At 40.8% G+C, this 23,712-nt stretch overlaps 1 protein-coding gene across 1 annotated transcript; it reads right to left on the bottom strand.

The window, feature by feature from the left end:
* Positions 1 to 23: 23 nt before the first annotated feature.
* sgsm3 (small G protein signaling modulator 3) lies at positions 24 to 11,885 on the bottom strand. Its single transcript, XM_041062456.1, has 21 exons — positions 11,721 to 11,885; positions 7,630 to 7,719; positions 7,230 to 7,315; positions 6,777 to 6,840; positions 6,117 to 6,328; positions 5,793 to 5,900; positions 5,401 to 5,544; positions 5,005 to 5,200; positions 4,643 to 4,788; positions 4,294 to 4,527; positions 3,968 to 4,150; positions 3,638 to 3,793; positions 3,444 to 3,498; positions 3,286 to 3,335; positions 2,977 to 3,129; positions 2,805 to 2,875; positions 2,466 to 2,514; positions 2,179 to 2,264; positions 1,894 to 2,016; positions 1,593 to 1,653; positions 24 to 951 (listed from the first exon to the last, which is right to left on the bottom strand). The coding sequence occupies exons 2-21, from the start codon at positions 7,634 to 7,636 to the stop codon at positions 868 to 870; spliced, it is 2,268 nt and encodes a 755-aa protein (XP_040918390.1). The 5' UTR covers positions 7,637 to 7,719; positions 11,721 to 11,885; the 3' UTR covers positions 24 to 867.
* Positions 11,886 to 23,712: the final 11,827 nt, after the last annotated feature.

Raw genomic sequence — 23,712 nt, forward strand, 5'->3', positions numbered from 1 at the left:
CATTTACTGTATATGTATATATATATATTTATGTAACATTTATTTACGGTAGATTGTAACACAAAAAGTATTTATCTGCTTCATTTACAATATGTCATACAAGTGTAGACTGCACACTACCACTGATACGGTAGCACACATACCCATAGTCTCGTATCACAATTTGAAAAGGCTTCACTTGGCGTGTGCAACATTAGTACTTAGTGAAGTATTTGGGGGGAACTCATGATATTGGGGTCAGCAGCATTCCTCTTAAAAATAATTTGTAACCTTACAGCTCCATATGTTTAGGAATGTTCTGTTTTGGCCTTAATTTTGGGGGATTTACAGGATATTGTGGAACTTAGGACCATGTTAAAAGGCCCAGAGTTTGATCACCTGGTGCTGCAAATAACACACACAACCAATGAAAGAGAATGGACTATTAACACAGTCAGCTACAGAAAGCTGAACAGCCAGTGTAGTCAGTACTTAAGAAATACTTAAGTTTCCCAGTCCAGTGAGTACAGGCTACTCTGTACGATAGGAGTGTTTTGATTTTATAACTTCATATAGTTTTACACATGAAGTGAAACCTCCTATACTGGGTCTGAATAAAAATAAAGTGTGCACCTTAATGCACACATGCATCAGCTCGCACAAACCAGTCGACCTTCATGGTGACGTGGGCGTCTCAGAGTCACCATTAATGGGCTGTCACCACTGTTCAACGCTGAAAGGTGATGTGACAGACAGGGTCTGTGAAGTAGTCACTTAATATAGACGACAACAGTGTCTAATTTATGATATGAAAAGACATGAAATAATCACAGACGCACAGGACAGAGTAGGATTCAGCTTTCTTTTTTTTTTTTTTTTGCTGTGTGACTAGCCATCAATGTCCCAGCTGAAGAGGTGATGCTTCACCAACATGTCCTGCACTCCCTCTTTCAATGGTCTCTGCTCCTTTTCCTGGAAAATAGAAATGTGGAAAGCTTTTACCTGAAGTCAAACATGATACCACAGAGGGCAACTCCATTATATCACACCTCTTACCAAACACCAATCAGCAATTATAATGAAAGCATTTAGTCTTTCACAGCTAATGCACAAAAACCTGAACCTCCACTGAGTCTGGCCAGAGGTGATTTAAATATTCATCATACAGAGAGTAGTGCTCTAATGTTTTTTTTTTGCCCCATGATGACTACTGACACCAGTCCATGTATCACTTTGCTGAATAGGGGTTAGGGTTATGACTCCACAAAGACACAAAAGGACAAGCACTGCCACTGAAACAAGAATCTGATCAACGGTGAGCGGTGATTTGTTTGACAGGGTATCTTAAATCAGCAGGTTAATAAACTAGTGTAACTCATGACTATGCTAGAGCAGCTACAGTCTCACACGTGACGTGTTACCTAGAGATCCCAACTAAAGAGGTGATGCTGAACCAGAACATCCATAACTTCTGCTTTCAGAATAGCGGATTTCTGAAACAGCAGAAAGTCGGAAAGATTTTCTCCCCTGAATAATAACAAATTGTCCTTAAATAGTAAGACGTGCTTCCTACTGCTCTATATGAGGACACTGTGGGTATCTGCTTTGCTCACCTCTTTCTTGTCTGGTAACTCACAATCTTGGGAGAGACTGAAGGCAAACTTTGATAGGACCCTGGGGAAACAACAGCATTAGATTGGTCATTATTTGTTTTATTGGTGAGATCGTGTCTTGCGCTTGCAATCCAGTACTGAGTTTGTAAGCACATTATCCTATTAAACCATCTCTAATTTATTCATGCTCAAAGTTTCCACGTTCAACCACTTTGACTGCTCTAGTTGAAATTTTGTTCTCCGAACCTGAGACAGCTAGAATCAAGAGAGAGTGCAGTTGTTATAGTCATGTGCTTCTTACCTGAGCTCACACTTGATCTGTACCCATCCTGGACTGCGAAGGAAGGACCAGGGATGGTACCATTTCTCTACAGCAGCTACGCTGGAACACAACACCTCTAGCCACAAGTGTAGCACCTGCTCACTGGAGGAACAGACACGTTAGGAACCAAACTGTCCAAGTGTGTGTGCGCATGTTACTCACTGTTTGAGGATTTGTACATTTTAAGGTTGTACTATCTGATACTGTGTACAGAGTGACAGTGATGGTTTCAGTTCTGTGTGAGTGTCGGTCTGGAAAACTCACTTGAGGCCGACGCAGACGAGAGACCTAAACTTGACGTCCATCTGAGCATGTGCTGAGTCGTGGCTCATGTTGACTGACTGCACCGCCTGGAAGAGCCGACAGAAGGCGCTCACGTGCTTCCTACTAACCTCCATTTTTACAGGCTGAGTTTACAGACATGGCTAGGCCTCACTAGATATGTCTGACATTACTTTACAGAAACATACTTATTGTTGGAAGCTGGGCCAAACTACAGTGAGCTAAATAAAAATAACTTGCAGTTTTTTTTACGCATAGTGATTACTCACCCTGTATAACAGCTCCTCTGGTGTTAGTACTTTCCCATCTTCATCTAACCTGGTAAATGCCAAAGACAAAGAGTGGTTCATTTATGAAAGCAAATTTCTCATTAACTGTGCATGTAGACGGGGGGTCAGTTCTCTATTAATGTTCCTAACAGACAGAATTTCATCTCATTGTTTCCCTTCCTGTTGCAAATGAAAGTTAAGTGCATCTCTGATCACACCTGAAGGGGTATGGATGGCACAGTCTTCAATACACACACACACACACACCTACATTAAATGCTCAGGTGAAAAGAGATTTGGAGAGAACTAATGAAAACACAATGAGTGTCTGTGTTCTACCTGTAGGTTTTACATAGCACCAGCCTCGAGTAGACAGAGTTGAAGTCCCTCTCTACTTCTCTACTCGCCGCCTGAGAGAAAACCATAAGACAAAGAATGACAGAGCTGAAATTTAAATGACAGTTTGCTATATAGTTCCATGTGGAATTAAACAAAACAGAACTTCTCCTACCTCTTCTATGAATAACCAAGGGTGACAGGGTCCTCCCAGTATAGATGGTTTCTTGAGACCGTGCTGAAAGATGGCCTTCAGGGCCGGACACAGTGTGCCTCTGGCCAGGTCTGTCACCGCCTCTGTGACAGAGTCGTCACCTGCTAATGAGTACTGAGGGACAGGACACTCTATGAATTAATACTCAGGGTACTGGAAGGGGAACAGGAAGAAACAAAGATAAAAACTGGCAAATAGCACATGGAGTGAACAGTCTAATAAACATCTGCTGGGCAAATCAAGTATAGAAGCACTGAACTGCTTCGTTACCTCTTTGCTTCTTTCATCGAGGATCTCCACAAACTTTGCTGGAAACCAGCCTGTCACAAAGAATCACACAAAATTTAGTGAGCTGTGAGGCAGAGTATAGAAAAATCAATATCCAGATAGTAATACTGGGTGTTGATACATAAGAGAAGCACACACACCTCTAAGGCCATTGAGTTCTCCTACCCAACAATGTTCATCTTTCTGTGAGATGATCTGAGGAAGAGAGAGAAAAAAAAAACCAATGGGATAAGAATTGGAGAGAGATTGTTGTGTATTGTGTACATGACTGAAAACAACAAGTAGGGTTTTGTTTGTTTATGTCTCTGTATAAGTCAGTCAATAAATCACTCACAGTGATGATGTCATTCTTTCTGAAGCCCAGTTCATCGTCATCGTGTCGCTCAAAGTCCAGCAAAGCCTTTGCCCGTCTCCGCCGGTTGCGGGACACAACAAGGAAGTTTTCATGATCTCGCTGGTGGCTCTCCATGGAGTAGTCAGGAGTTAGGTCCTGGGGAGACAAGGTGGGAGACCTCAGGTCAAAATTGATTAAACTGATGATTTAATAATAGATTTGATGGTATTACAATATTAAATTTAATTTACATGTTCTTATTTTGGTTGATTCACAGTCCACAACAGGACATAAAGCACACTGTCCTTGCAATGCAGTGTCTGAACTCACCGTACTGGAGTGACATGGGTCTAAACAGTGGAAGTGCTCTGCTGTGCGAGCTATCGCCTCTCGCAGGGCGGCCACCAGCTCTGTCTGCTTAATGTTCTTGGACTTTAGGGCCTCTGCCTCATCCTCCCCAAACAGCAGGGAGCTCAGGGTGGACTTCCTGCGCAGGGACTGTCTCCTGACCACCTGCTCATACACAAACACAAAATAATTTTTTTTTTTTTTTTTACTACTTTCGATAAAAAGAATGGATACATACACCTCTTAATCTGTGCAAACCATGTGACTATTTTTTGAGAATTTATATTTCAGAGCAATTTGCAACTGACCTTGTTGAGATTTGAGTTTAGCGTTGTGTTGTTTCCGTTGCTGAGCTGCGCCTGTTCATTTAGGATATAAGCTAGGTGCTTGTGTCGGTGGGCTTCTAGAGTTTCCTGGGACAGCGTCCCTGCTAGTCTCATAGCTTCTCCGAGAACTGCGGGCCCATCTCTCAGCTGGCTTGGCAAGTCCGACAGAGTATTAAAAATGGAGGCAGAGTTCTCTGATGAGACAAGCTCCTCCTCCTGGGGCCGTGGAATAAATTTCACAAGGGTTAATAGTCAACATATACAGTTTGCACTATACAGCATCTGTATCAGGGAGTTATGACTCAGAAAACAGGTAGTGTAGTGTAAATACCTTGATCTTGAGCATGCCCAGTGTGACCTGGAAGAGCACCAATGAGCCCTGGTAGAAGAGTAGATCCCAGATCCTAAGGAGCAGACGGATGTCCACCACACTGGCAAATGATGTCAGGAACCAATGGAGCGTGATCAGAGACAGCTCTGGATGTGTAAAGAGGAGAGGGTTATTTACTGTATGCTACAGACTGTTAATTAGTCTTTGTTTAGTATTAGTCTAGCACAATTAGTCAATGTCATTTCACAATTACTATGTTTTTTAATTAATGGCTGAAAGGTGGTGGGTAAACATTAATCAAATGTTGCCTCTCTGAGCCCATGCACCACACTTTCTCTATCTTTCCTAACATCCATCCTTACCTATGTCATGCTCCTGCAGAAGGCGGTCGAGGGCTGGCAGGTACTGAACAATGAGCTGACGGAGAACCCTCTGGTCCGTTTGGACGCCCAGCAGAGTGGAGGAGAAGTAGGATGGAGGAAGGAGGTCTTCGATCAGGGCACACATCATCCATAGCACATCCTCCTCCTCAAGAAAGAGCAGCAGACAGGAAACCACCTGGGGCAAACAAGGCATAGATGTGGGAAAGAGACAGGGAAAAGGGGAGTAGTGAAGATGGAAAAGGTAACAGGACAGACAATAAGTAAATAAAATATATACTTAGAAAAGTGTGTGTCTATTTATCTCTGCTCACTGGGTTGGCTAGAGTACTGTCATTTCTTATGGTGACACTGGGTTTTGTATGTAGAGGTTCTCACCATGCCGGTACCCTGACAGTACCCAATGTCTGGGTAGAGCCAGGCTAGGCCTCTCAACACCCGTCTTAGCCTTGGCACTCCAACACTGGTCAGACTACTGAAACAGGCATTGGTGGGCATAGTCCGTAACAGGTCCTTCTCTATCTGAGGGACAAAAGACAATAAAGAACAATTGCATCATGATCACATAGAACATTAAGAAAGGTGGTGGTGTTGGGTTTGGTGGGTGACATAGCACCACCCCCTTGTCCCCGGTACATCACACACACACTACATCTCCATCTTACAGCTTGTGTTTTTCTTCCATGTGAATGTACAATGGAAAATGCTGATTAAAAAGTGTTATGCTTCAGTGCTTTATTTACGTGTGTACATGTAGCTCAGGATTTTACCTGTTTCGCTGTGGTGGAGTCCTCATTGGAGCTGTTCTTAATGATTTCTCTGTAGGAAATCTCAGAGGTCCTCTTCTTCTGCAGTGCTCCAGACAGCCGCATCCAAAGCTAGCAAACCAGCAATTGTTAAAGCTTTTATTGTCTCCTTGGAAATAACTAAAAAATGTAAACACTCAAAGGCAACTATAGCTCTCGTGACAAGTTAAATTTTTATTTTTCACATTAAAAAATGTCAATTTCAGGCAGTATTTTAGCCCAATGTGAACCACTTCAAGTCTAGCCAGTGCCACAAATAGTTCACCGTTGCTGTGCAAGTCTGCTTACCTGTGGCCTCATGCTGTGAGGTATGCCCCCTAGCACCAAGGAACGCAGACGCTCAGACCGTGGAAGGACAGGATCAATAAGCTCCCAGGTCAGGTCACCCACTGTGTGGTTGTGGGTGAACTCCAGGTGGGCTTGCCAGCGCAATCGCTGCTGAGGGTCTTCATGCTGGGGTGAGCCTTCAGTGCCCAGCCACGACCTGGGCTCCTCACCGTCTGAGGGAGAAGAGGAAATATATCAGGATCTGGTAGAGGACTGGCACTGGTCTTTTTTTGTAACCATAATGTTAACACAGCTAAGCACCATGTGTGAACTGAGGAGGCCGGAAATGCTGAAATTGGTAGCAGGTAGAACTGTAACGTAACCAAGCATGACAGACACGAGAGGACAGAGGGAAAACAAAACACACTGGGAAAGGAAGTCAGTGACTCTGACTGAGATAATTACCCAAATAGAACTCTGACAGGAAACACACACTGTACTCAATTATTATGTGTACGTATTAAGTATTCAGGGAAAAAAAACAACCACTATTAACTATCTCAACAATCAGCTGAGTGCAGAAAATATACTGCTGCTGTCACTCAATTTGTGTTCATAATCTAACAACTGAACCCAGATTTAAAGATTTCCATTTATGTACACATTACACATACACATTACCTTCAGTGTCCACTCTGAAGCCAAACTCATCATATTGGAGTTCAGGCTGTTCTGTGGAGTCTTTCTGGAGAGACAAATAAGCGACGTGTATTAAGTCCACATCTCAAAGAGAAGCAATGACTTTGAAAGACCCTGCTGAAGACAGCCCCAGCCTCTCTAAGCATCTTAAATGCCAGTTAGCACTACAGTCCAGATGTCAGTGTCACATGAAGACAAAGCTACTGAGGCTCTTTTGTTTTTCTTTATATTCTATCACGGTATGCTGATGGGTCATTGCTTGAAATCTTATTTTCTGCCGTTTGGTTCTTTAGAGTTGACGTGTTTCATTTGAGCATTATTTCTCCTTGTAATATTTCCTCATTCTTTTCATTCTCTATTTATTGTCAGTAAAACAAAAGAAATACTTATGGAAGGTTTGCACATAAACAACAATGTACAAAGTCACATCCTCACTTGATGGTACTTGGCCAAAATGTCCTGAGGCCACATGCTTGGGGTGAGCGCAGAGAATGGGCCACCAGGGGCTGGTGTGTAGGTTCCTAAAACAAGAGACAAACTTATGTGTCAGGAAAAACTGTTACTTAAACAGAAAATATGACACATACTGTTAAAACCACAAATGAGATATTAAAAGATACCCTTAAGCAAAAAGTAAGGCATTCACATCTGATAAAATTTAATATAACAAATCAAATATTAACCATTCATGTTATTTCTGTAATCCAAGGTCAGTGTGCATTTGTGGACATGAATGTTTGCTGATAACCAGAAACAAATTTACAGAGTCCTCCCTTAAAATCTAGAGCTTTTGGCACATATGTTGAATAATAATAATGATATTACAAATCCATACCTGACATTTTGATGGTAGTAGAGTGAATGGCTTCTATATGCAGAGACCGCAGTCACTCTGTAGAAAGGAGGTCAGCAGATACTACGTGTTCTGCAGAAAAGACAAACAGAGAAAAGAGAAAAGGTTGGTGGTTTAATTCCTGACTCACTTCTCACAAGGAAGGTGCTAAACCCTAAACCCCAAGTATGCCAGGCGAGGATGTTTGCTCTAAAACACAGAGACCCTGACACTTACATTTGTATGTAAATGTGAGACAAGCAAATGTAAGACTGAGTAAATGACATTATTTCAGTGTGCCTTCTCTAAACCTGCCTATCCACACCCTAAACACCAGTGCTGCAAGTACCTTAACAATGAAGAAACAGAGTCCAGTCTTAAGTCCAACAATAAAGTGACGGAGAGCCTCAGAGGTTCTACACAATTAAAGTAGGAGAGAGAGGAAGAGATAATGAGAGAGAGAATGAAAGGGACATTCTTGAGTCTCTTCTCATGGCCATATGACTGCTGTACTTGCCACAGGCTGATCACTTCACTGTGTGTGTGTGTGTGTGTCTGTGCAACCTATTTTTACACAGTGAAAGTCCTGGGGCAAAATTATGTGAGATCAGGGGACTCTTAGCTAGAAATTCAGAAAGAGTATACTTCTGTCAATTAGTGAATAGCATGTTCTGAGGATTTAATCTTTTTATTTTGCGTTAACTCGTCGCACCTGTAGTAATTTTTTGAATTTCAAGACTCAGTAAACTCTTGAATATGACTCTAAAACACAGCGACCCTGACAACAGCTGTTTTTGGACACGGAATCTATGAAGACTGTGTACCCAGAGCCTTCAAAATTTTGGTTATGGTTATGCCACATATACAGTGTTGTCTCATGTCTGTCTGTCTGCTCGGAAAACATCTGAAACAAATGACTCTAAAATTAAACACAACATGTTTATACTCTCTTCTGTCAGCAGCAATCGTCTGTCTGCAAATGTGCAGTTGGTCTGACACCTACAGAGCTTTTCAACCGACAGCAAATAGATAACACTTTGAGTGTTCCTGGATTTATTTTTTGCACATTTTACACAATTTCTACTCCAGCTCTTGGCTTACAGGATACTCTACACATTTGGAAGATTGCAAAATTATGCACTTCTGAACAACATGTGTTGGATATAAACACATAAAATCTGGAAGCCACAGCCAAAGGAAGCAGATCCAAAAATACCCACAACAAACATGTCGCTGCCTAAATAAACTCTGAGCACACAGAATAATCATAAATCCTTTGATTATTCATTAGTCACTACAATTTTTTTTTTTTTTTAATCAGAGCAAAAGCTCTTACATTAATCAAGCCATAGAGGAGGGGGAGGGAATTTAGATGCTAATAACATCATGACATCTTGATGTCACATACACACTAGAAAACACCTCTACAGTGATGGGTCCATGGCAATAACATCTCAGTAGATTTCAGAAAAGTCTCTCAGTTCCTCCCCATCAATCTCAAACACCAAAGCATCGCTATGAAAAGCACAGTCACATGTGAAACAGATGACGGGGTACTTTCTTGAAGAAAATGCACAATATAGCACTGAGAGGGGACACTATTTGGAATGTAAGCTGATAATCCATACACAAACATACACTGGGAGACACAACAGAATAACAGCCATAACCTGCAAAAGAGGCTCACCAGCATGCAAACATTCTGCCAAAATGATTCATTCCAGCAGCAGGCTTGCGGCATCTGAAGAGGGATTTAGGACTTAAGAGAGATGAGAAATCAATTTGAGGTTTGGAGAATGGCCAAGTACTTTCAGGCTAGCTCTGTGCGAAGCTCAGGGGAGAACTGGGATTTTGGAGCTACCCCTTTACAAGAACACTAACAGTTTAATCACCTGCCAAAAATACCAGCATGACAGAGCCTCTCCTGCAAACTGTTGCATGCACTGACAATCTAACTGCAAAGGAAGCACAAAGTTAGATCTGAAATGAAAAGCTGATGATAGCTGATTAATCAGTTCATTTAGGTTTGTTTGAGTCATTTATTTTCAAAACACAAATGCCAAATGCCATTTCCTGGTTCTAGCTCGTCAAATATGAGGATATGCTGCTTATCTTTGTCTTATGTGACACTGTAGTAAACTGAGCATGTTCCCCTCAGAGTTAAAGCAAGACACTTCCTCACTGCAAACAATTACAGTAAATCTAACCATTTTAAACAACTAGGTTAACAATTTGATGGCAAGCAGTTAGCTGTGGGTATCATCCGTTGCACAGAAGTGCAGCTGGAGTTAATTCCAGAGTAAACAGAATTAATCATTGATAACTTTATATTAAAAAGACTAGAAAGCCAACCAGTATTATCTGCAGACATCGGGCTACCATAGGCATATATCAGACTGGGTATATGATGGCAAATGGCAGGAAAATAAACTGTAGCATGTTTCTTTTATGTTATTCTTATACATCCTATCTTACATCATTTACCACTGTAAACAGACCATCTCAGTACAGAATTTTAGTGACAATCTCTGATACTATAATCACGTATAATCTTGTTATAATCATGCACTTCCAAGGATGAAATTCCCAGAAAGAAAAACCTAATCACTTTTGGTGACTCAGCATACGACTTGGCTGGGCTTACAACAGGGAGTCTTTCTATCTCACTCTGAACACAAGAAGATCTTTTTCATTGTTGAGGTGCGGCTGTGCTCACCTGTGTTTGCACAAACTGGTCAACACCCTGCTGCAAGAAAAGCAAAGAGTAACATCCTGCTCTCAAGTCAAATTTTATTTATATAACCAAATATCACAAATCACAAATTTGCCTCAAGGGGCTTCACAAGATGTACAGCATTAAGCCATCCTGTCAGATCCTCTACTGACTGTGTTGCCCTGCAAGTCTGCCAACTGCCCCCCCACCCCCCTTCCTGAACACCTCATTCAGCTGTTTCTAAACACAACAACTGTGAGTCATGTTTCCCTCTAATTAAAAACACACCCACCTACACAGCCATGTATCTCAGAGAATTACGGCATCGTGCCCCGCCAGGTTAGCTTTGGCTGAATAATGACAGACAGTACCCAGTCCTCTTTGGCAGACTGTGTGTTCCCGTCTGTCTCTCTTTCACTCTCTCACTCTCTCCACACACACACACACACACACACACACACACACACACACACACACACACACACACACACACACACACACACACACACACAGCTACGTGTCATATCTATCCATTCACAGTCTCAGTTATACACAGAGACATGTGCCACTGTAGTGAACAGGAAAGCCACTTCCTCAAGAGCAGGGAAGTAAGAAGATCTTGGAAAACCCCTCCAAATCCTCCATTTTCAGGCAGTTTAGAGGTAGAAACACCAGTGTAAAGGGAAAAAGGAGCTTTAAAACAACTTAAAACTCTTGATAATTCTGGTTTGAAGCTCAGCAGCGGTAAAGCTTTACCCACCACATAAGACATTAGATTATATAAAGCAACAAGTGACTCAACTGGATTTGGAGTTAGTGGTTAGAAAACACACAGCGTAGCAGTACAGGTTAGGGTGTCACATAATGCTAGTTTTTGTATGAACTGCAGCATTCATCTGCTGTGGAGGTGTCACTGTTAAACCAGACACTGGACCCAGATGGTGCGCTGAAAAGCTGACGTTATGCACGGTTGTGCATTAGACTCGCACGTGATGAAGCAAAAATATCATTCTGGGTGTTTTTTTAAAGTATTGTGCTTACTTGTATGCATGTCACGATCCTATTCAAAGTGTAGTGTTTAACATTGGCTGAATTAACGTTTCGTCCAACCCCACTTGACGTCAGGTGCGGTCCAAAGACTGTACAATGACCACTACCTAATTTTGAAATTCGCTCGACCCTATCTACACTTATTTACAAATGTTACTACATAAAACCTGCAGTGTGGTAATAAGCTATGTCTACGAATTCATAAAACTCCAAGCATCTGTCTCGGGGATGAATGTAATGTATTCACTCTGAGTTGTCAGCTGTTAGCCGTTTATGCTACCTTTAGCTTTGAGCTAACGCTTACAACGGTGCGCCTGCTCGCATGACTTACCGTGACATTCTTCTAGTGAAAGCAAAAGGTTATGGTTTGTGGAGGACGTGTCTCTTGTCGTTTGAAAGGGGAAAAGGCCATATGCTATGCTATGCCATCCTTCCTCCTGTATTCGTGATTTCCCTGCGTTGTGCACCTGCTAGCGACGTGTCGCTCTGTCGTATCCTTACGCCCTTTACTGTTTTCCCTTCCCATCCTGAGAAGTAGTTCCACATCCCGGAACTACTCCGTGAAAATATCCTTCCGCAGAGGGAATAGATGACGTAGGAGCACGACGTATGTTTGTTCCACTCATTCATTTTCTCCCATTCAGTCGCGGTCACGATTCACAGCCGTACTTACCATAATGTGAGATGAAATCACAAACACCTGATCTGAGCCCATGCGGATGATGCGTTTGTAGTGAATTTATGATGTTAATTTGACTGACATGTTTAACCTATTGAGTCACGCTTTTTTAAAGAAGCTTTGTCCTTAATAAAAAAAATAAAAAAAATAAAAAGCAATGAGAGAAAAAAGATGTATGGGACAAAACTGGTGTGTATCAGTTTTGTTTTATGATCTTCAACATTCCACTGAAAGGTTTTTTATTTGAAAGGTGCATACTCTAATGAGGTTTTTTTAAAAAGCACATTCTTCTTCCTATCCATATGTAGGCTGTTAATAAGTATTAGCAAGTAAAATTAGTAAAAAAAAAAAAAAAAAAAAAAAGTTAAATTACAAAATCAAATTAAAAAACTGTTAAAAATTAACATTATTAATTTAAAAATAATCCTTAAGGACAAAAACAGAAGAATCATATGTCAGCACTCAGTATTTCAATATCATTACATTATTATGCGGTAAATATTAAACTTAATATAAAATTGTTTCACTCATAACTGATGTTACAACATAATGCTTTTACAGTCTTGCTCCACAAGATGTCTCTAGTGCAGTGAAGCCTCTTGGCACACTCATTACAGCTTAGCCAGGGAAAGAAACACTTTACAGTATATGGTACTGGTTTCCTTTATTACAACCCCCACCAACCTCCATCCCCCATCACACACATACACACGCACGTACGCACACATGCGCACGCACACACACACACACACACACAGCTAAGATAAGGTTTTATGTGTGCTCATGTACCACAAACTAGCCTAAGGGGGCAGTTCCCTGTGTTATCTTATGATAGTGGAAGTCAGGTTAAACGGGCATTAGAACAAAATGATCTGCTATTCTCCTATCTCTGAGAAGATTCATGCGTGACAGGAGCTGCTGCTTTGATGCTGGTGCTGAAAATTTTTCACAGTGTAAACCTGCATTTTAATTTCTTGTTCTAAAAAATGGGATTGTGTGTGTGTGTGTGTGTGTGTGTCTGTGCATTTATATTAGAGCACATGTTGCATATCCTTCTGACTGAAGAACCAATAATCCTTTAAAATGCAAATCACTTTCTCTCATCCTGTCTTTACCTAACCTTACACTCACACTTGAATCCATCCCTCAGTTTCTCCTGCATTTTTCCTGTGTTCTGTCTCTTGCCACTGACATGTTTACAGTACTTACAGTGAAAAGTTAGTATGTCCTTTTCTCTAAAAAAAAAAATCTCTTTCACTTTATGTACCTTTCCCTTGGTCTCTCTCTTCCTCTAACCCCCCTCCCTTCTGCCTCTGCCCTCTGATACATCAGTATGACGCTACTCTGTTTCTAACCGTCTTGCATGCTCAGTTTGCAGCACCATGCCAGAGTGAGTCACATCATTAAAAATGCTGCAGCCTAAAGCCGACCTTGCCCACAGCTTGCCAGCCAAAAAGCCTAAATACTGCATCCACCCTACATGTCACAGTGATGTGGGTGTGGCTTTGTCCCTCTCTGCCACCTCCATCAGTCTGGTTGTCATCATGATTTTTGAGAGAGTGATGTGCACTGTCAAGCAAGCCCTGGATTGTACACTGCGGTTGCTATGACGTCAGGCTGAGGCAGAGAGAGGCGGGGGGAGATGTCAGGGGAGAAATAAGGAGACAGACAGAGATCAAGAAACACAGAGGGTGGGAGGGATACATGGGAGAGGGTGGGAGGGATACAAGGGAGAGGGAGGGGAGAGAAACAAAGCTGTGATAAGTGTGAGAAAAAAATATGAGCAAGAGATTCAAGAAGGTGTGTGTGCATGTGTCTGTGTTGCATATCCTTCTGACTGATGGTTAGGAATAAAAACAAAGCAGTGGAAAACAGAGAAAGTGGAGGTAGGAGAGACGGCATGGACTGAACGAGGCATATTTCTGATGTGTTGTTCATCCGAAGCAACAGAAATCTAAGGCTCTAAGCCTTGTTGTATCTGTTAAAGGGTTTTTTTTTGTCAGCTTAAAAGCTTGTTCTCACACACACACACGAAGATGAACAAGTGTTACTGACATGCTCATTGGAAGGTGAAAGAGTTTATTGATTCAGATGAATCAGCAGGTTATGCCCTATGATGAGAGAAGAAAAGAAACAGAGGACCACTTGTTCACACTGGATCCATTTGCTGCAGTCTGCAGTTTTTCATCAGGACAGAAGATGGCGCTGTTGCATTGCATCAGGCAGCATCCAATTAACCATGTATGTGGGCCATATTTGAGTGGATTATTGTAAATGTAAAGGCTCGTGTGTGGCCACATGTACGCATGCTTACAAGCATGCAGTGATGCCTATAAAAATGGGCTTGTGTGCCCACATGTATCTATGCTATTCATGCGTGTTCTTTCTCATATATTTGCCTTTACTGTGTCATATGTTAATATGTTTTTCCAGCATGCACAAATAAAATCACAATGAGCCATGAGTGCCCACATTCTAATATTTTCATGTGGACATAGCCACAACTTGAAATAACTGAAAACCATTGAGCCGGAACATGATTAAGTCTACATGTCATATTAGAAATGCATGGGGCTCCCCTTAAGCAATGCAGAGCACACACAGGTTTATGTAACCTGCATGATGTGGCCTCTGCCTTTGGGATAATTTACATCATTTATGTATATCGGGCCGGGATAGACTAGGCCAGGCTGAGTCTCTTGGGATGGATCATGGGGCTTTCACGCAGCTGTTCTCCCATTCTCAGAGGACCTCTCCTGTGATCAGGAGGACTGAAGGTAAAGGGCAGGAGCTCTAAGGCTACCCATTGTGATGGCAAGTGATTTCTCTTCGGTGTTGTGACGGGAGTGGCTGTTCCTTGTATTTATGACTCTGTGTTTTTAAATCCATACTGTACATGTGGTGGCGCACATGGAGCACGTGTATTAGATTTTTGAGAAAGAAAAAAAAAACATCTACATGGCAGGCAGAAAAAAAATACATTTCAAAATCATGTTTCTTGTTTTCTGGGTCATGGGAAGGGTAACGGGGGAAAGGACGAGAGAAAATAAAATGACAGGAGTCTCATGTGTATCAAGACAAATGCACTTCTATACAAAACTTACATTTTCTCTTTTCTCTGTCTGAGCTTATTTGATCATTTATGGAGTCATTTGGGAAATGATGCACTTAGCTGCCACAAGTACACATATACAAACCCATTCACACAACTCTGGGAGTTGATGTGATGTAAAGGAGGTGAGTATGATGATGTACACAAGGTTTGGGAGATACCAGCACACTGAATGTTGGAATGAAGGAGAGGGAAACATCAGAGTTGGATTTACAGCATAAGATATAAAATACAGAGCCAAAGAGGGAGAGATTGCAATCATAAAGCCACAGCAGAATTTTCACTGCAGCATATAAAAGGCATGCATTAATGCATCACCGCAATAAAATCTTCATATTTCTACCTTAATAAAACTGCTACAAGAAACCTTAGCCACTGTGCTATCTCCATGAAAGGAAATCTGAATTCTGCGATATAACAACAGGACTGCCCTGTGGTTTCTGTTGTGTTACAGCAATCGCTTGACTATAATTTGTAAAATGTCAAAGTAATGTAGCCAATGCATTCAACAACTGTAAATATCCTTTGTACATTTTAAAACAGTCACATAATATGGATTTATGCTCCCATTTCCTTATTGTATAGTGTCATGTGTGATGATAGTTATGTGCTGTTTAACAATTATGTCACTTCATTCTGTCCATCTGCTGTGGCCATGGCAGATGAATGGAGGTTGTAGCTACATAAATCCCTCTGACCTCTTCCCTCCCTTCTTGTATTTATGACCGTGAGTGTAATGCTTGTTAACCCTTGGACCCCTTGCTTTCTGTGTGCTACAGTGTCTGTGCCTGTTCAGATTAACTCACAGCTGATGGAGATGTCTAAAAATAGATTGGATCACAATCCATTATAAACTAGCAGATTAGTATACTCACTCTTCAATCTGCGTCACTTTGTGTCAATACTGCTGTCAGGTGAGTGAGACCCGCTGTGGTGTGACGTTATATTTCCATTTATTTCTTGTGCAAAATTGTATGGAATGCAATCACAGTAAAAGTGAGCAGATCCTTGTCTGTGGAACCCCATAAAGCCCCTAACTCTCACCTTGGGAATCATCGCTTCTCAATAATTGTGAATTACTTCTTGTCATGGCTGAGCTTATTTTTGTCTGCTGGTGTTTGGCACTTGCATTATAATGCTTTCATGCTGCTGTTTTATGTAGCAGTGAAATAAGGCTGTGATAAGAACTCGTTTAAATATTAGGAGTGTTATGGGCTGAACTGGTTTTGTGGCACCTAGCAGATGGTTTATAACAGAAGATAATACTGTATATTGGCTACAGGATAGATTGTCATATTTGCATTTTATCTGCAAACCTAATATTCAGCTAAGCATTAGGGAAGTATTGCAACTGAAAGCATTGGGTTTATGAGACAGTGTGCTTTACTATTGTTCAATTCATAAACTGCAGAGCTCCTGCTCTGTGGTTTATACTGTTGCTACACACAGCCACAATTATTGCCAACATTCATCCATGCTTATTTCCATGTACAAAGGTTTGGGAATATGTTTTTGTTGAAAAACTGATTTAACAGAAACAACAACAAGCCTCTGTTCTTCTGTCAGCAGAAAAAGAAGTGCATGCTAATTGCATCATTCACTGAAATGGATTGAGGTGGTCCTCACTGTAGCTTGTCTTCATCTCTCCCATTAGTCTCTGTCAAGAAAGAAAAAAGAAGAAGGGCGAGCAACGGACTCAAGGGACAGTAAAGATCTCAGAGGAAAAAAAAGGGCCGAATACAGATCATGACTTATGTCTACACATCAGTCTGTGTATATATGTGTGTGTGCATCTATGTGGTTTACATCTGTCACTAAGTGCTGGCTAAGAGGATGAAAGAGCAGTGTGTCCTTGATCCGTATGCTGACTTATATCACAGTTATAATAATAATGGGTACGCACAGACTCTTCTGCTTTGACAATAATGGCTGTAATCATGCATTCAGTTTAGAAAGGGATGCAAAGCTCTAATGGGTAAAAAGCAGGATGATTATGAAAATGCAAGTGAAAGACTATCAGTCAATAAAGTTGTTATAAGTTAAATCACAAAATGCATATCTTTGTGTGTGTGTGTGTGTGTGGTAATGCAGCTTTAAACAACAGATGGTCTTTTGTCATAGTGCTCATGAGTGCTGCTGGAGTCTCAACAGAAATAGTTTATAGGTTTGCAGGTTTCTTTGGTTCATGGACATGGAGCCTTCCTCCTTATCTGCGTACCTACTACATTCAAAACTTTTATTCTTTTTCGTTTATATTTCCTTGAATTTGTCCATTTGTTGCTCAAACTCTTCTCTCTTTATCCCGTCTGATTATCAGGGATAATCAGATCAGTGTGTCAGTCTGTTATCCATTAGTTATCTATTTATGGCCATAGGTTATCAGACTTCCTCAAGCAGTAGATAAGCCCCAAGGCCTGTATATGTCTAGTATACACAATCCTCCTAGTGCTTGACCTTAACTTCATTTGGGAACAGGCTTACTTTGATAGATTTCTTTATCTTTTTCTTTATTCTAGGAATGTATTTTAACTGTAATATAATCCAGATACTAATGGGACATTGTGTAAAAATGTCCTGCACTTAAGTCCACCGCTAGATCTGCTGTATTTTTAGACAAATTCTCACAGAGACAATCATTTCCCATTTCTGTAACATCATCACCCACCCAGTCTCATCACCTCATCTCCTTGCTGCCACTATGAATTAACAGAGAATAATAAATGATGGAAATGTGAATGTTCAAACCTTTTAGCAGTAGTTACTGTATTGTCCGATAGAGATCTTTTGGCCTGCTAGTGGAGATAAAAATCAGGAGCAGGAGGAGCACTCAGTGGTGGTAATCACTGATAATAGAAATGAATGAGGTCCCTGTAGCCTCTGATACACATCGGCTAATAGAGACAGTGCTGTTTACTTTCTGTCAACACTCAGGCTGCTGATAAATGCTGTTTGGGTCTTTGTGTGTGTTTGCACAGGAAAGAAAAGAAAGGGCAAGTGTGTGCTAGTTAAGATGTAAGGAAGTTGTCAGGAGATGGAAAGTATGCAAGTGTCTAAGAAACATCACTAACATACATTATGTAACTGGATAAGAGGTGATGGTCCTGTGTATGTATAAGAAGGGGTGTGAGTGTAGGACCAAAGCAAGGCTCGCAACCTCCAGTGAAAAGGACACAAGGCCTTTCTCCTGCCAGATTGGCCCCCCAGGAACTTTTTTTCTCGGGTGAGAGATCACAGCAAAAAGCCCTCAACAGTCTGTTTTACCACAAAGCACAAGCAGCAGCTCAAAGATCACAGCCCTGTGCTGTGGAGATGAAACACTGACAGCATAAAGAATAACACTAACATCATCAAAAAGAGAAAAAAAAAGACAACTAAAATTGTGCTACCTAATATTTGGTACTGGGTGCAACTTGGATGCAACTAACTGAACTGAATCAACAGGGCAACATCAGTGCCTGCATGTTTTCAAGTTTCAATGACCTCATCTGCAGGTTTAAAACACTTAACAGACACAATTCAGTATGTAGATTTAGGTGCTTGAGGGCATGTTCATGAATATGTGCATAGTGTAGATGTGCCCAACGCCATTTATTCTTGGTAGATCTGTTCTGTTGGCCAAAGTGAGAGGGGGATCTTTGAGCAGCTACTTTAAATTCACATTCAAATCACAGGAAAAAATAGGAAGACGAGGAGGTGGAAACAGAGGACGCAGGAGGAGGACATAGAGTGGTAGGAGGAGGTGGAAGAAGACAAAAGTAAAAAATAAAAAACAGAAAAACCCTCAATCTTCACAGTAAAGTAAATGTTGTGAAATGACTAAAACCACAAAGAACAGTGTATAACATGAAAACCCATGAGAGAAAGACCTCATTTTTTGGTGGCACTCAGCTCTGTGGTAGGCTACAACGTCTTCTTCTTCATTCCTCTTCAGTTTCTTACAAAACCATCCTCTCTCATCAGTGTCTGTGTGTGTCTATTTATATTTGTGCATGTGTGTGAGAGCGACATGGCAATGAGCTTTGAGCAAATGGTTTATTTATTGCTGTGAAATGGCCCTAAAAGCTTTGCAACCCTCCATGACTGTCTGAATGCATGAGTACAAACTGAAATATCAACACAAGGTCAGACACCACAAACAAGCCCCTTCATTTGGAAGGTAAATATGGTGTTGAAGGAAGGTGTGTTCACATTAATATACAGCACGTGTAAATGTGTGTGGATATGCTAATGTGATCATGTGATTACATGATGGATATAATGCCTTTATGCCTCAACAATATACACTTATGGGAGCCATGGTATGAAGTGTCTACCCAGTGAAAATCGAATTAACATGAGTTGACTTGAAGCCAACAATTAAACTGTGAGCACAAAACCATTTTTGTTTTACTGCTGTCTCTTGTTAAGAGTTTCAGTTGTGTTACACATGTACCCATACCCACCAGTGTATAGACACAACATGGAATACATCACTGCAACAACGAAGAAGTTAAATGACTGCACTCCAGCATAAACATAGTTTTCAGTGTTTTTTTTTTTTTAATGAACACTTTTCTTTCCTTTACCTGCCTCAAATCAAGAGGATGCCAGAAGAGCAACAGATAAAGATCACTGCTTTCTGAGCAGTGCTTTTCCAAACCAATATTTCAGTTGGTCTGTGCATGCTACAGGCTACCTAATGACTACTGAAGGGTTTTACTTATTTATTCGCCAGATGCAGCCTGCCTCACATGAATATGATGAAGTGCATATTGCAATGTGCAACATATTTGTTAGGCATATCACTGAGTACCACTGAGTACACTACGTTCTGTGATGAGCTGCTCATTCGCTTGATAATGCCACACAATGTATACCACACATACACTCATTTTATAGATTTTTTTTTTCAGCATCAGTGTTTGTTATACGCTTTATTGTAAGCACAGGGTTTATTGTACTTTCACTGCTAACCCTGTTGTTGACCTCTCTGTACTGAAATGCTTTGCACATCAGATCAACCACACTGGCTGAAATATCTCCCCACAACCTGCATTACGTCAATATATTTAGAGACTAAAATTTTTCATTGCATGCAAACAGCCAACCTGAAAATAAGGCATGATGTTGTGATTTACTTGTCAGTGATACATGCTTTTTCATAGCAGTATGTGTTACCTGGGTTTGATGAAATATTTAAGATATTCCTTTCACCTCGCTCGTCCTTGAAGCTGCAGCACAGGCAATCAAATATTGAAGTTCTGTGTTTTCATAAAAAAGTTTAGTATGCTGCACACACATACAGTTGCTGCACATGTGCAGCTATGCATGCAAAATATTTACATTTCAACACACTGAGATGTGTACAACCTGCAAAAATACACGCACACGCCAAATAGAGGCAGTATAAAATGTTTTTTAAACACACAGTAGATTTAAAATCCCTTGGTCAATTCTTTGACCACAAAGAAATTATTCAGGAAGAGGTCAGTCTCAAGTATAACATGGCCCTGATTGCATTTGTGGCTCTGCATGTTGCCTTGTTAGCCCCTTTTCCCCCCGAGCACATTACAAGCAGGGAGCCCACAGAATTAGAACATCAGCAAAACTCAAACTCTTCTTCATCCATTTGATGAGCGCTGACAAGCGTATGTGTTCGTGTACACTGTATGTGTAAGTGTGTGTGTGTGTGTCAAAGATAGGGAAAGCATTGTATATGTACCATATACATACAGTGGCAGTGCTGGAATGACACATGCACTCTGGGCACTGATGTACATTAGAAGCACATGTGACATAAGTGCAACTGACAAATAATATGTTTCACAGTAAAATATGTACAGTGATACGACTGATGCAGTCATCTAAACTCTAAATTGTTTTGCTATCCAGCAGTTCAGCCTTTTGCCACTTGATCACTAAGGACTTTATTTGAACAACTTGTCCTCTACATGAACCCTGAAAATCTCATGACATTGTTTACAGTTTGCAACATCCTGATAATCATTGCCCATTGTGTTTCCTGTTTTATTTTAAAGTACTCAGATGTCTCATTGTTTCAGTTTCTGTCCTCTTGTGTCTCCAGCTCCCTAGATCATCCACACCTGCTTCCTATTACTCACCTGCCCCTGGTTTTGCCATCAGCCAACCCTGCTGGTTTCCCTGTTCCCCTGCCAGATTACCTTTGTTCATGCTTGTGTGTTCATTGCTTTCCAGCATTTTTCCTAGTGTTAAGCTCTATGGTTTTTGACTTTGCTTTGTTCTCTGGTTTTGGGATTTGTGCCTCCTCCCTGCCTGGATTTGTTAGTTTGATTTGGACTGATTACCTGTGTATGACTGCCTGGCTTTACAGAAAAAGACTTTGCTTTTTTGAACCTTTACTTTGTGTCCTGAGTCTCTCTTTGTCTTCAATCTGCCCAGAAACATATAGTTACTCTTAAAGAGACTTTTTGTGAGACATTTGTTGCATTTGTGCTCAATATTTCCATGCACGTTTCCCTCAGATTTATCCTTGCAAAGCCCCACAACAAACAATAGTCATGTATACGGTGTATGTGTGCATTTTGTGTTTTATTCTAAAGCGACCTCCAGCACCAGCGTTGTTTTGTTTAACTGTGATGGCTCCACAATTTTAACCACTTGTTTATTACTGTAACCATGACAATGAAGATAATCTAACCTTGATGAATTAGTAACCTAACCTTACTTTGACTGTTCCACAACTTTAACCACATTTATTGTTATTATAACAATGAAGGTCTGGTATGCCTGCCCCTGGTATGATCCTAAGCATCATATTGTTGTTACCATGACAACGAAGGTCGGGACTCCTGCCACTGGTATGTTCCTGTGGGTTGTATTCTAGGGTAATAACAGGCAGCCTTTGTGGTCATTTAGGTTGGGTTGGACTTTTTTCTCTCTCCCAGTCATTTGTCCATGCCTGCTGCCTTCCATCCTCTTTCTTTCTGCCTTTCCATTCATCCGTGCCTTTCTTCCATGGTTTTTATTTTTTTATTATCTATACTCATCCCTCCATTCACCACTTTTCCTCCACTCACCAGCCTGTCTGCCCATTTTCTGTCCTCGTCTTCTCCACCTGATAACAAGCAGACTAGTGCAATGCTACACTTCGATGGCTCTCCTCCCGGCTGCACACAAAGAATGTGAATAGTATACAGTGAGAAACAGGAGACACACACATTTATGTAGACTGCTGGAAAATGTTTGATTTATCCATTTTGACCATGAGTCATCGGCCTGGCTATGAAGTAATGAAATTTAAAGCTGTCTTTCACTAGCTAGCTTCACTTTCAAAAGGACTGCTGAGGCAGCAAGACATGGATATTAATAATGCCATAATTCATGCCCAGAACATGAATATTTGTGGTTTGCCAGTTCTAGATCCCTGTGAAATGTTTAGCATATATCAAGTGTTCTTTGTTGCTATTGTGAAGTTAAGAGGAAATATATACTTGATAAAGATATAAGAGGAGTTTGGGGTGTTTTGACATGTGGTACAAGCAAGAGGAAGTCTGTTTAAAGCTTGTCTGTTTAATCCTCATTAATATTCAGGATTACAATATTGCAGAAAATTATTCTTTGTATTGTGGACTTGGGGAGAAAAAGTCAGACAGAACTGTTCAGTTTGACAAACATCTCATCAGGCTGAAAAATGAAATTTAAAAATGGGTTTTTATTCTCCTTTAGGGAATTAATCTACCAAGTTATATAATACACTGTAAAAATGTAAAAGAAGTGAGGTTGATGATGATGCTGGAAGTGCAGTAACTATCAAAATAAGAGAAATACTGCAGGTTTCTGGCAGCTTTGTGCAGTGCATTCTACAATTCCTTCCAAAGCTAAACTTAAACAGCATGAAGGGAAACAATGAATACTAGCCAATTTATAATTCTCTGTTGGTGGTGCCACAAAAACAGATTGCTGGCCAGCAGGGGCAGCTAAGGCTGAATATTAGTTGGCAGTGTATCATCTCGTGACAGTCTCACCTGTCTGAAAACGTCTGATACTATTGACTGAAATGCCAGAGAATGTTAGGACAGGGACAACGACAGACAAACAACGACCTTTAACACATGAATGACTAGTGGCCAGGTCTGTACGAGTCTGGGCAAATGATACAAAGTTAAATAAGATAAATAAGTTTCAAACTTATTTTGGATGTTTTAAAATGGGACTTTCACCTGTTTTCTAAAAGAAAAATTCCTAAGTTGTTGTTTGCTTTAATTGAATGAGAAATATCATTAAAACTTTTGATTCAAGCAAAATAAGCAGCTGTTGTTAGTAAAATACAGCCTGGGAACAGATTTTGTCTCTTCAAGGGAAATTTGTGACTGGTTGGTTTACCATGTTTAGTAAATAGTGACACGAGAACTAAAAGTCCTGACACCACAGTTCATCAAAGCACTGAAATAATCTCAACACATCCCACATGCTGATGCCTTAAAGTGGAGGAGAGATCAAAAGGCGCTGCAGACAACTAATTAAAAATATCTTAATCAAAATGTGGTTTAATTTATGACTACTAATTCTGCT

This window comes from Toxotes jaculatrix, chromosome 18 (assembly GCF_017976425.1).
Source record: "Toxotes jaculatrix isolate fToxJac2 chromosome 18, fToxJac2.pri, whole genome shotgun sequence".
Taxonomy (NCBI): Eukaryota; Metazoa; Chordata; class Actinopteri; family Toxotidae; genus Toxotes; species Toxotes jaculatrix.

Excerpts from the sequence above, each read along its gene's own strand:
- sgsm3 (XM_041062456.1), bottom strand. Across the intron at positions 3,336-3,443 it reads AGAACTCAATGGCCTTAGAG|GCTGGTTTCCAGCAAAGTTT; the intron begins GTGTGTGTGCTT and ends TCTTTGTGACAG. Across the intron at positions 1,654-1,893 it reads CAGATCAAGTGTGAGCTCAG|GGTCCTATCAAAGTTTGCCT; the intron begins GTAAGAAGCACA and ends TTGTTTCCCCAG.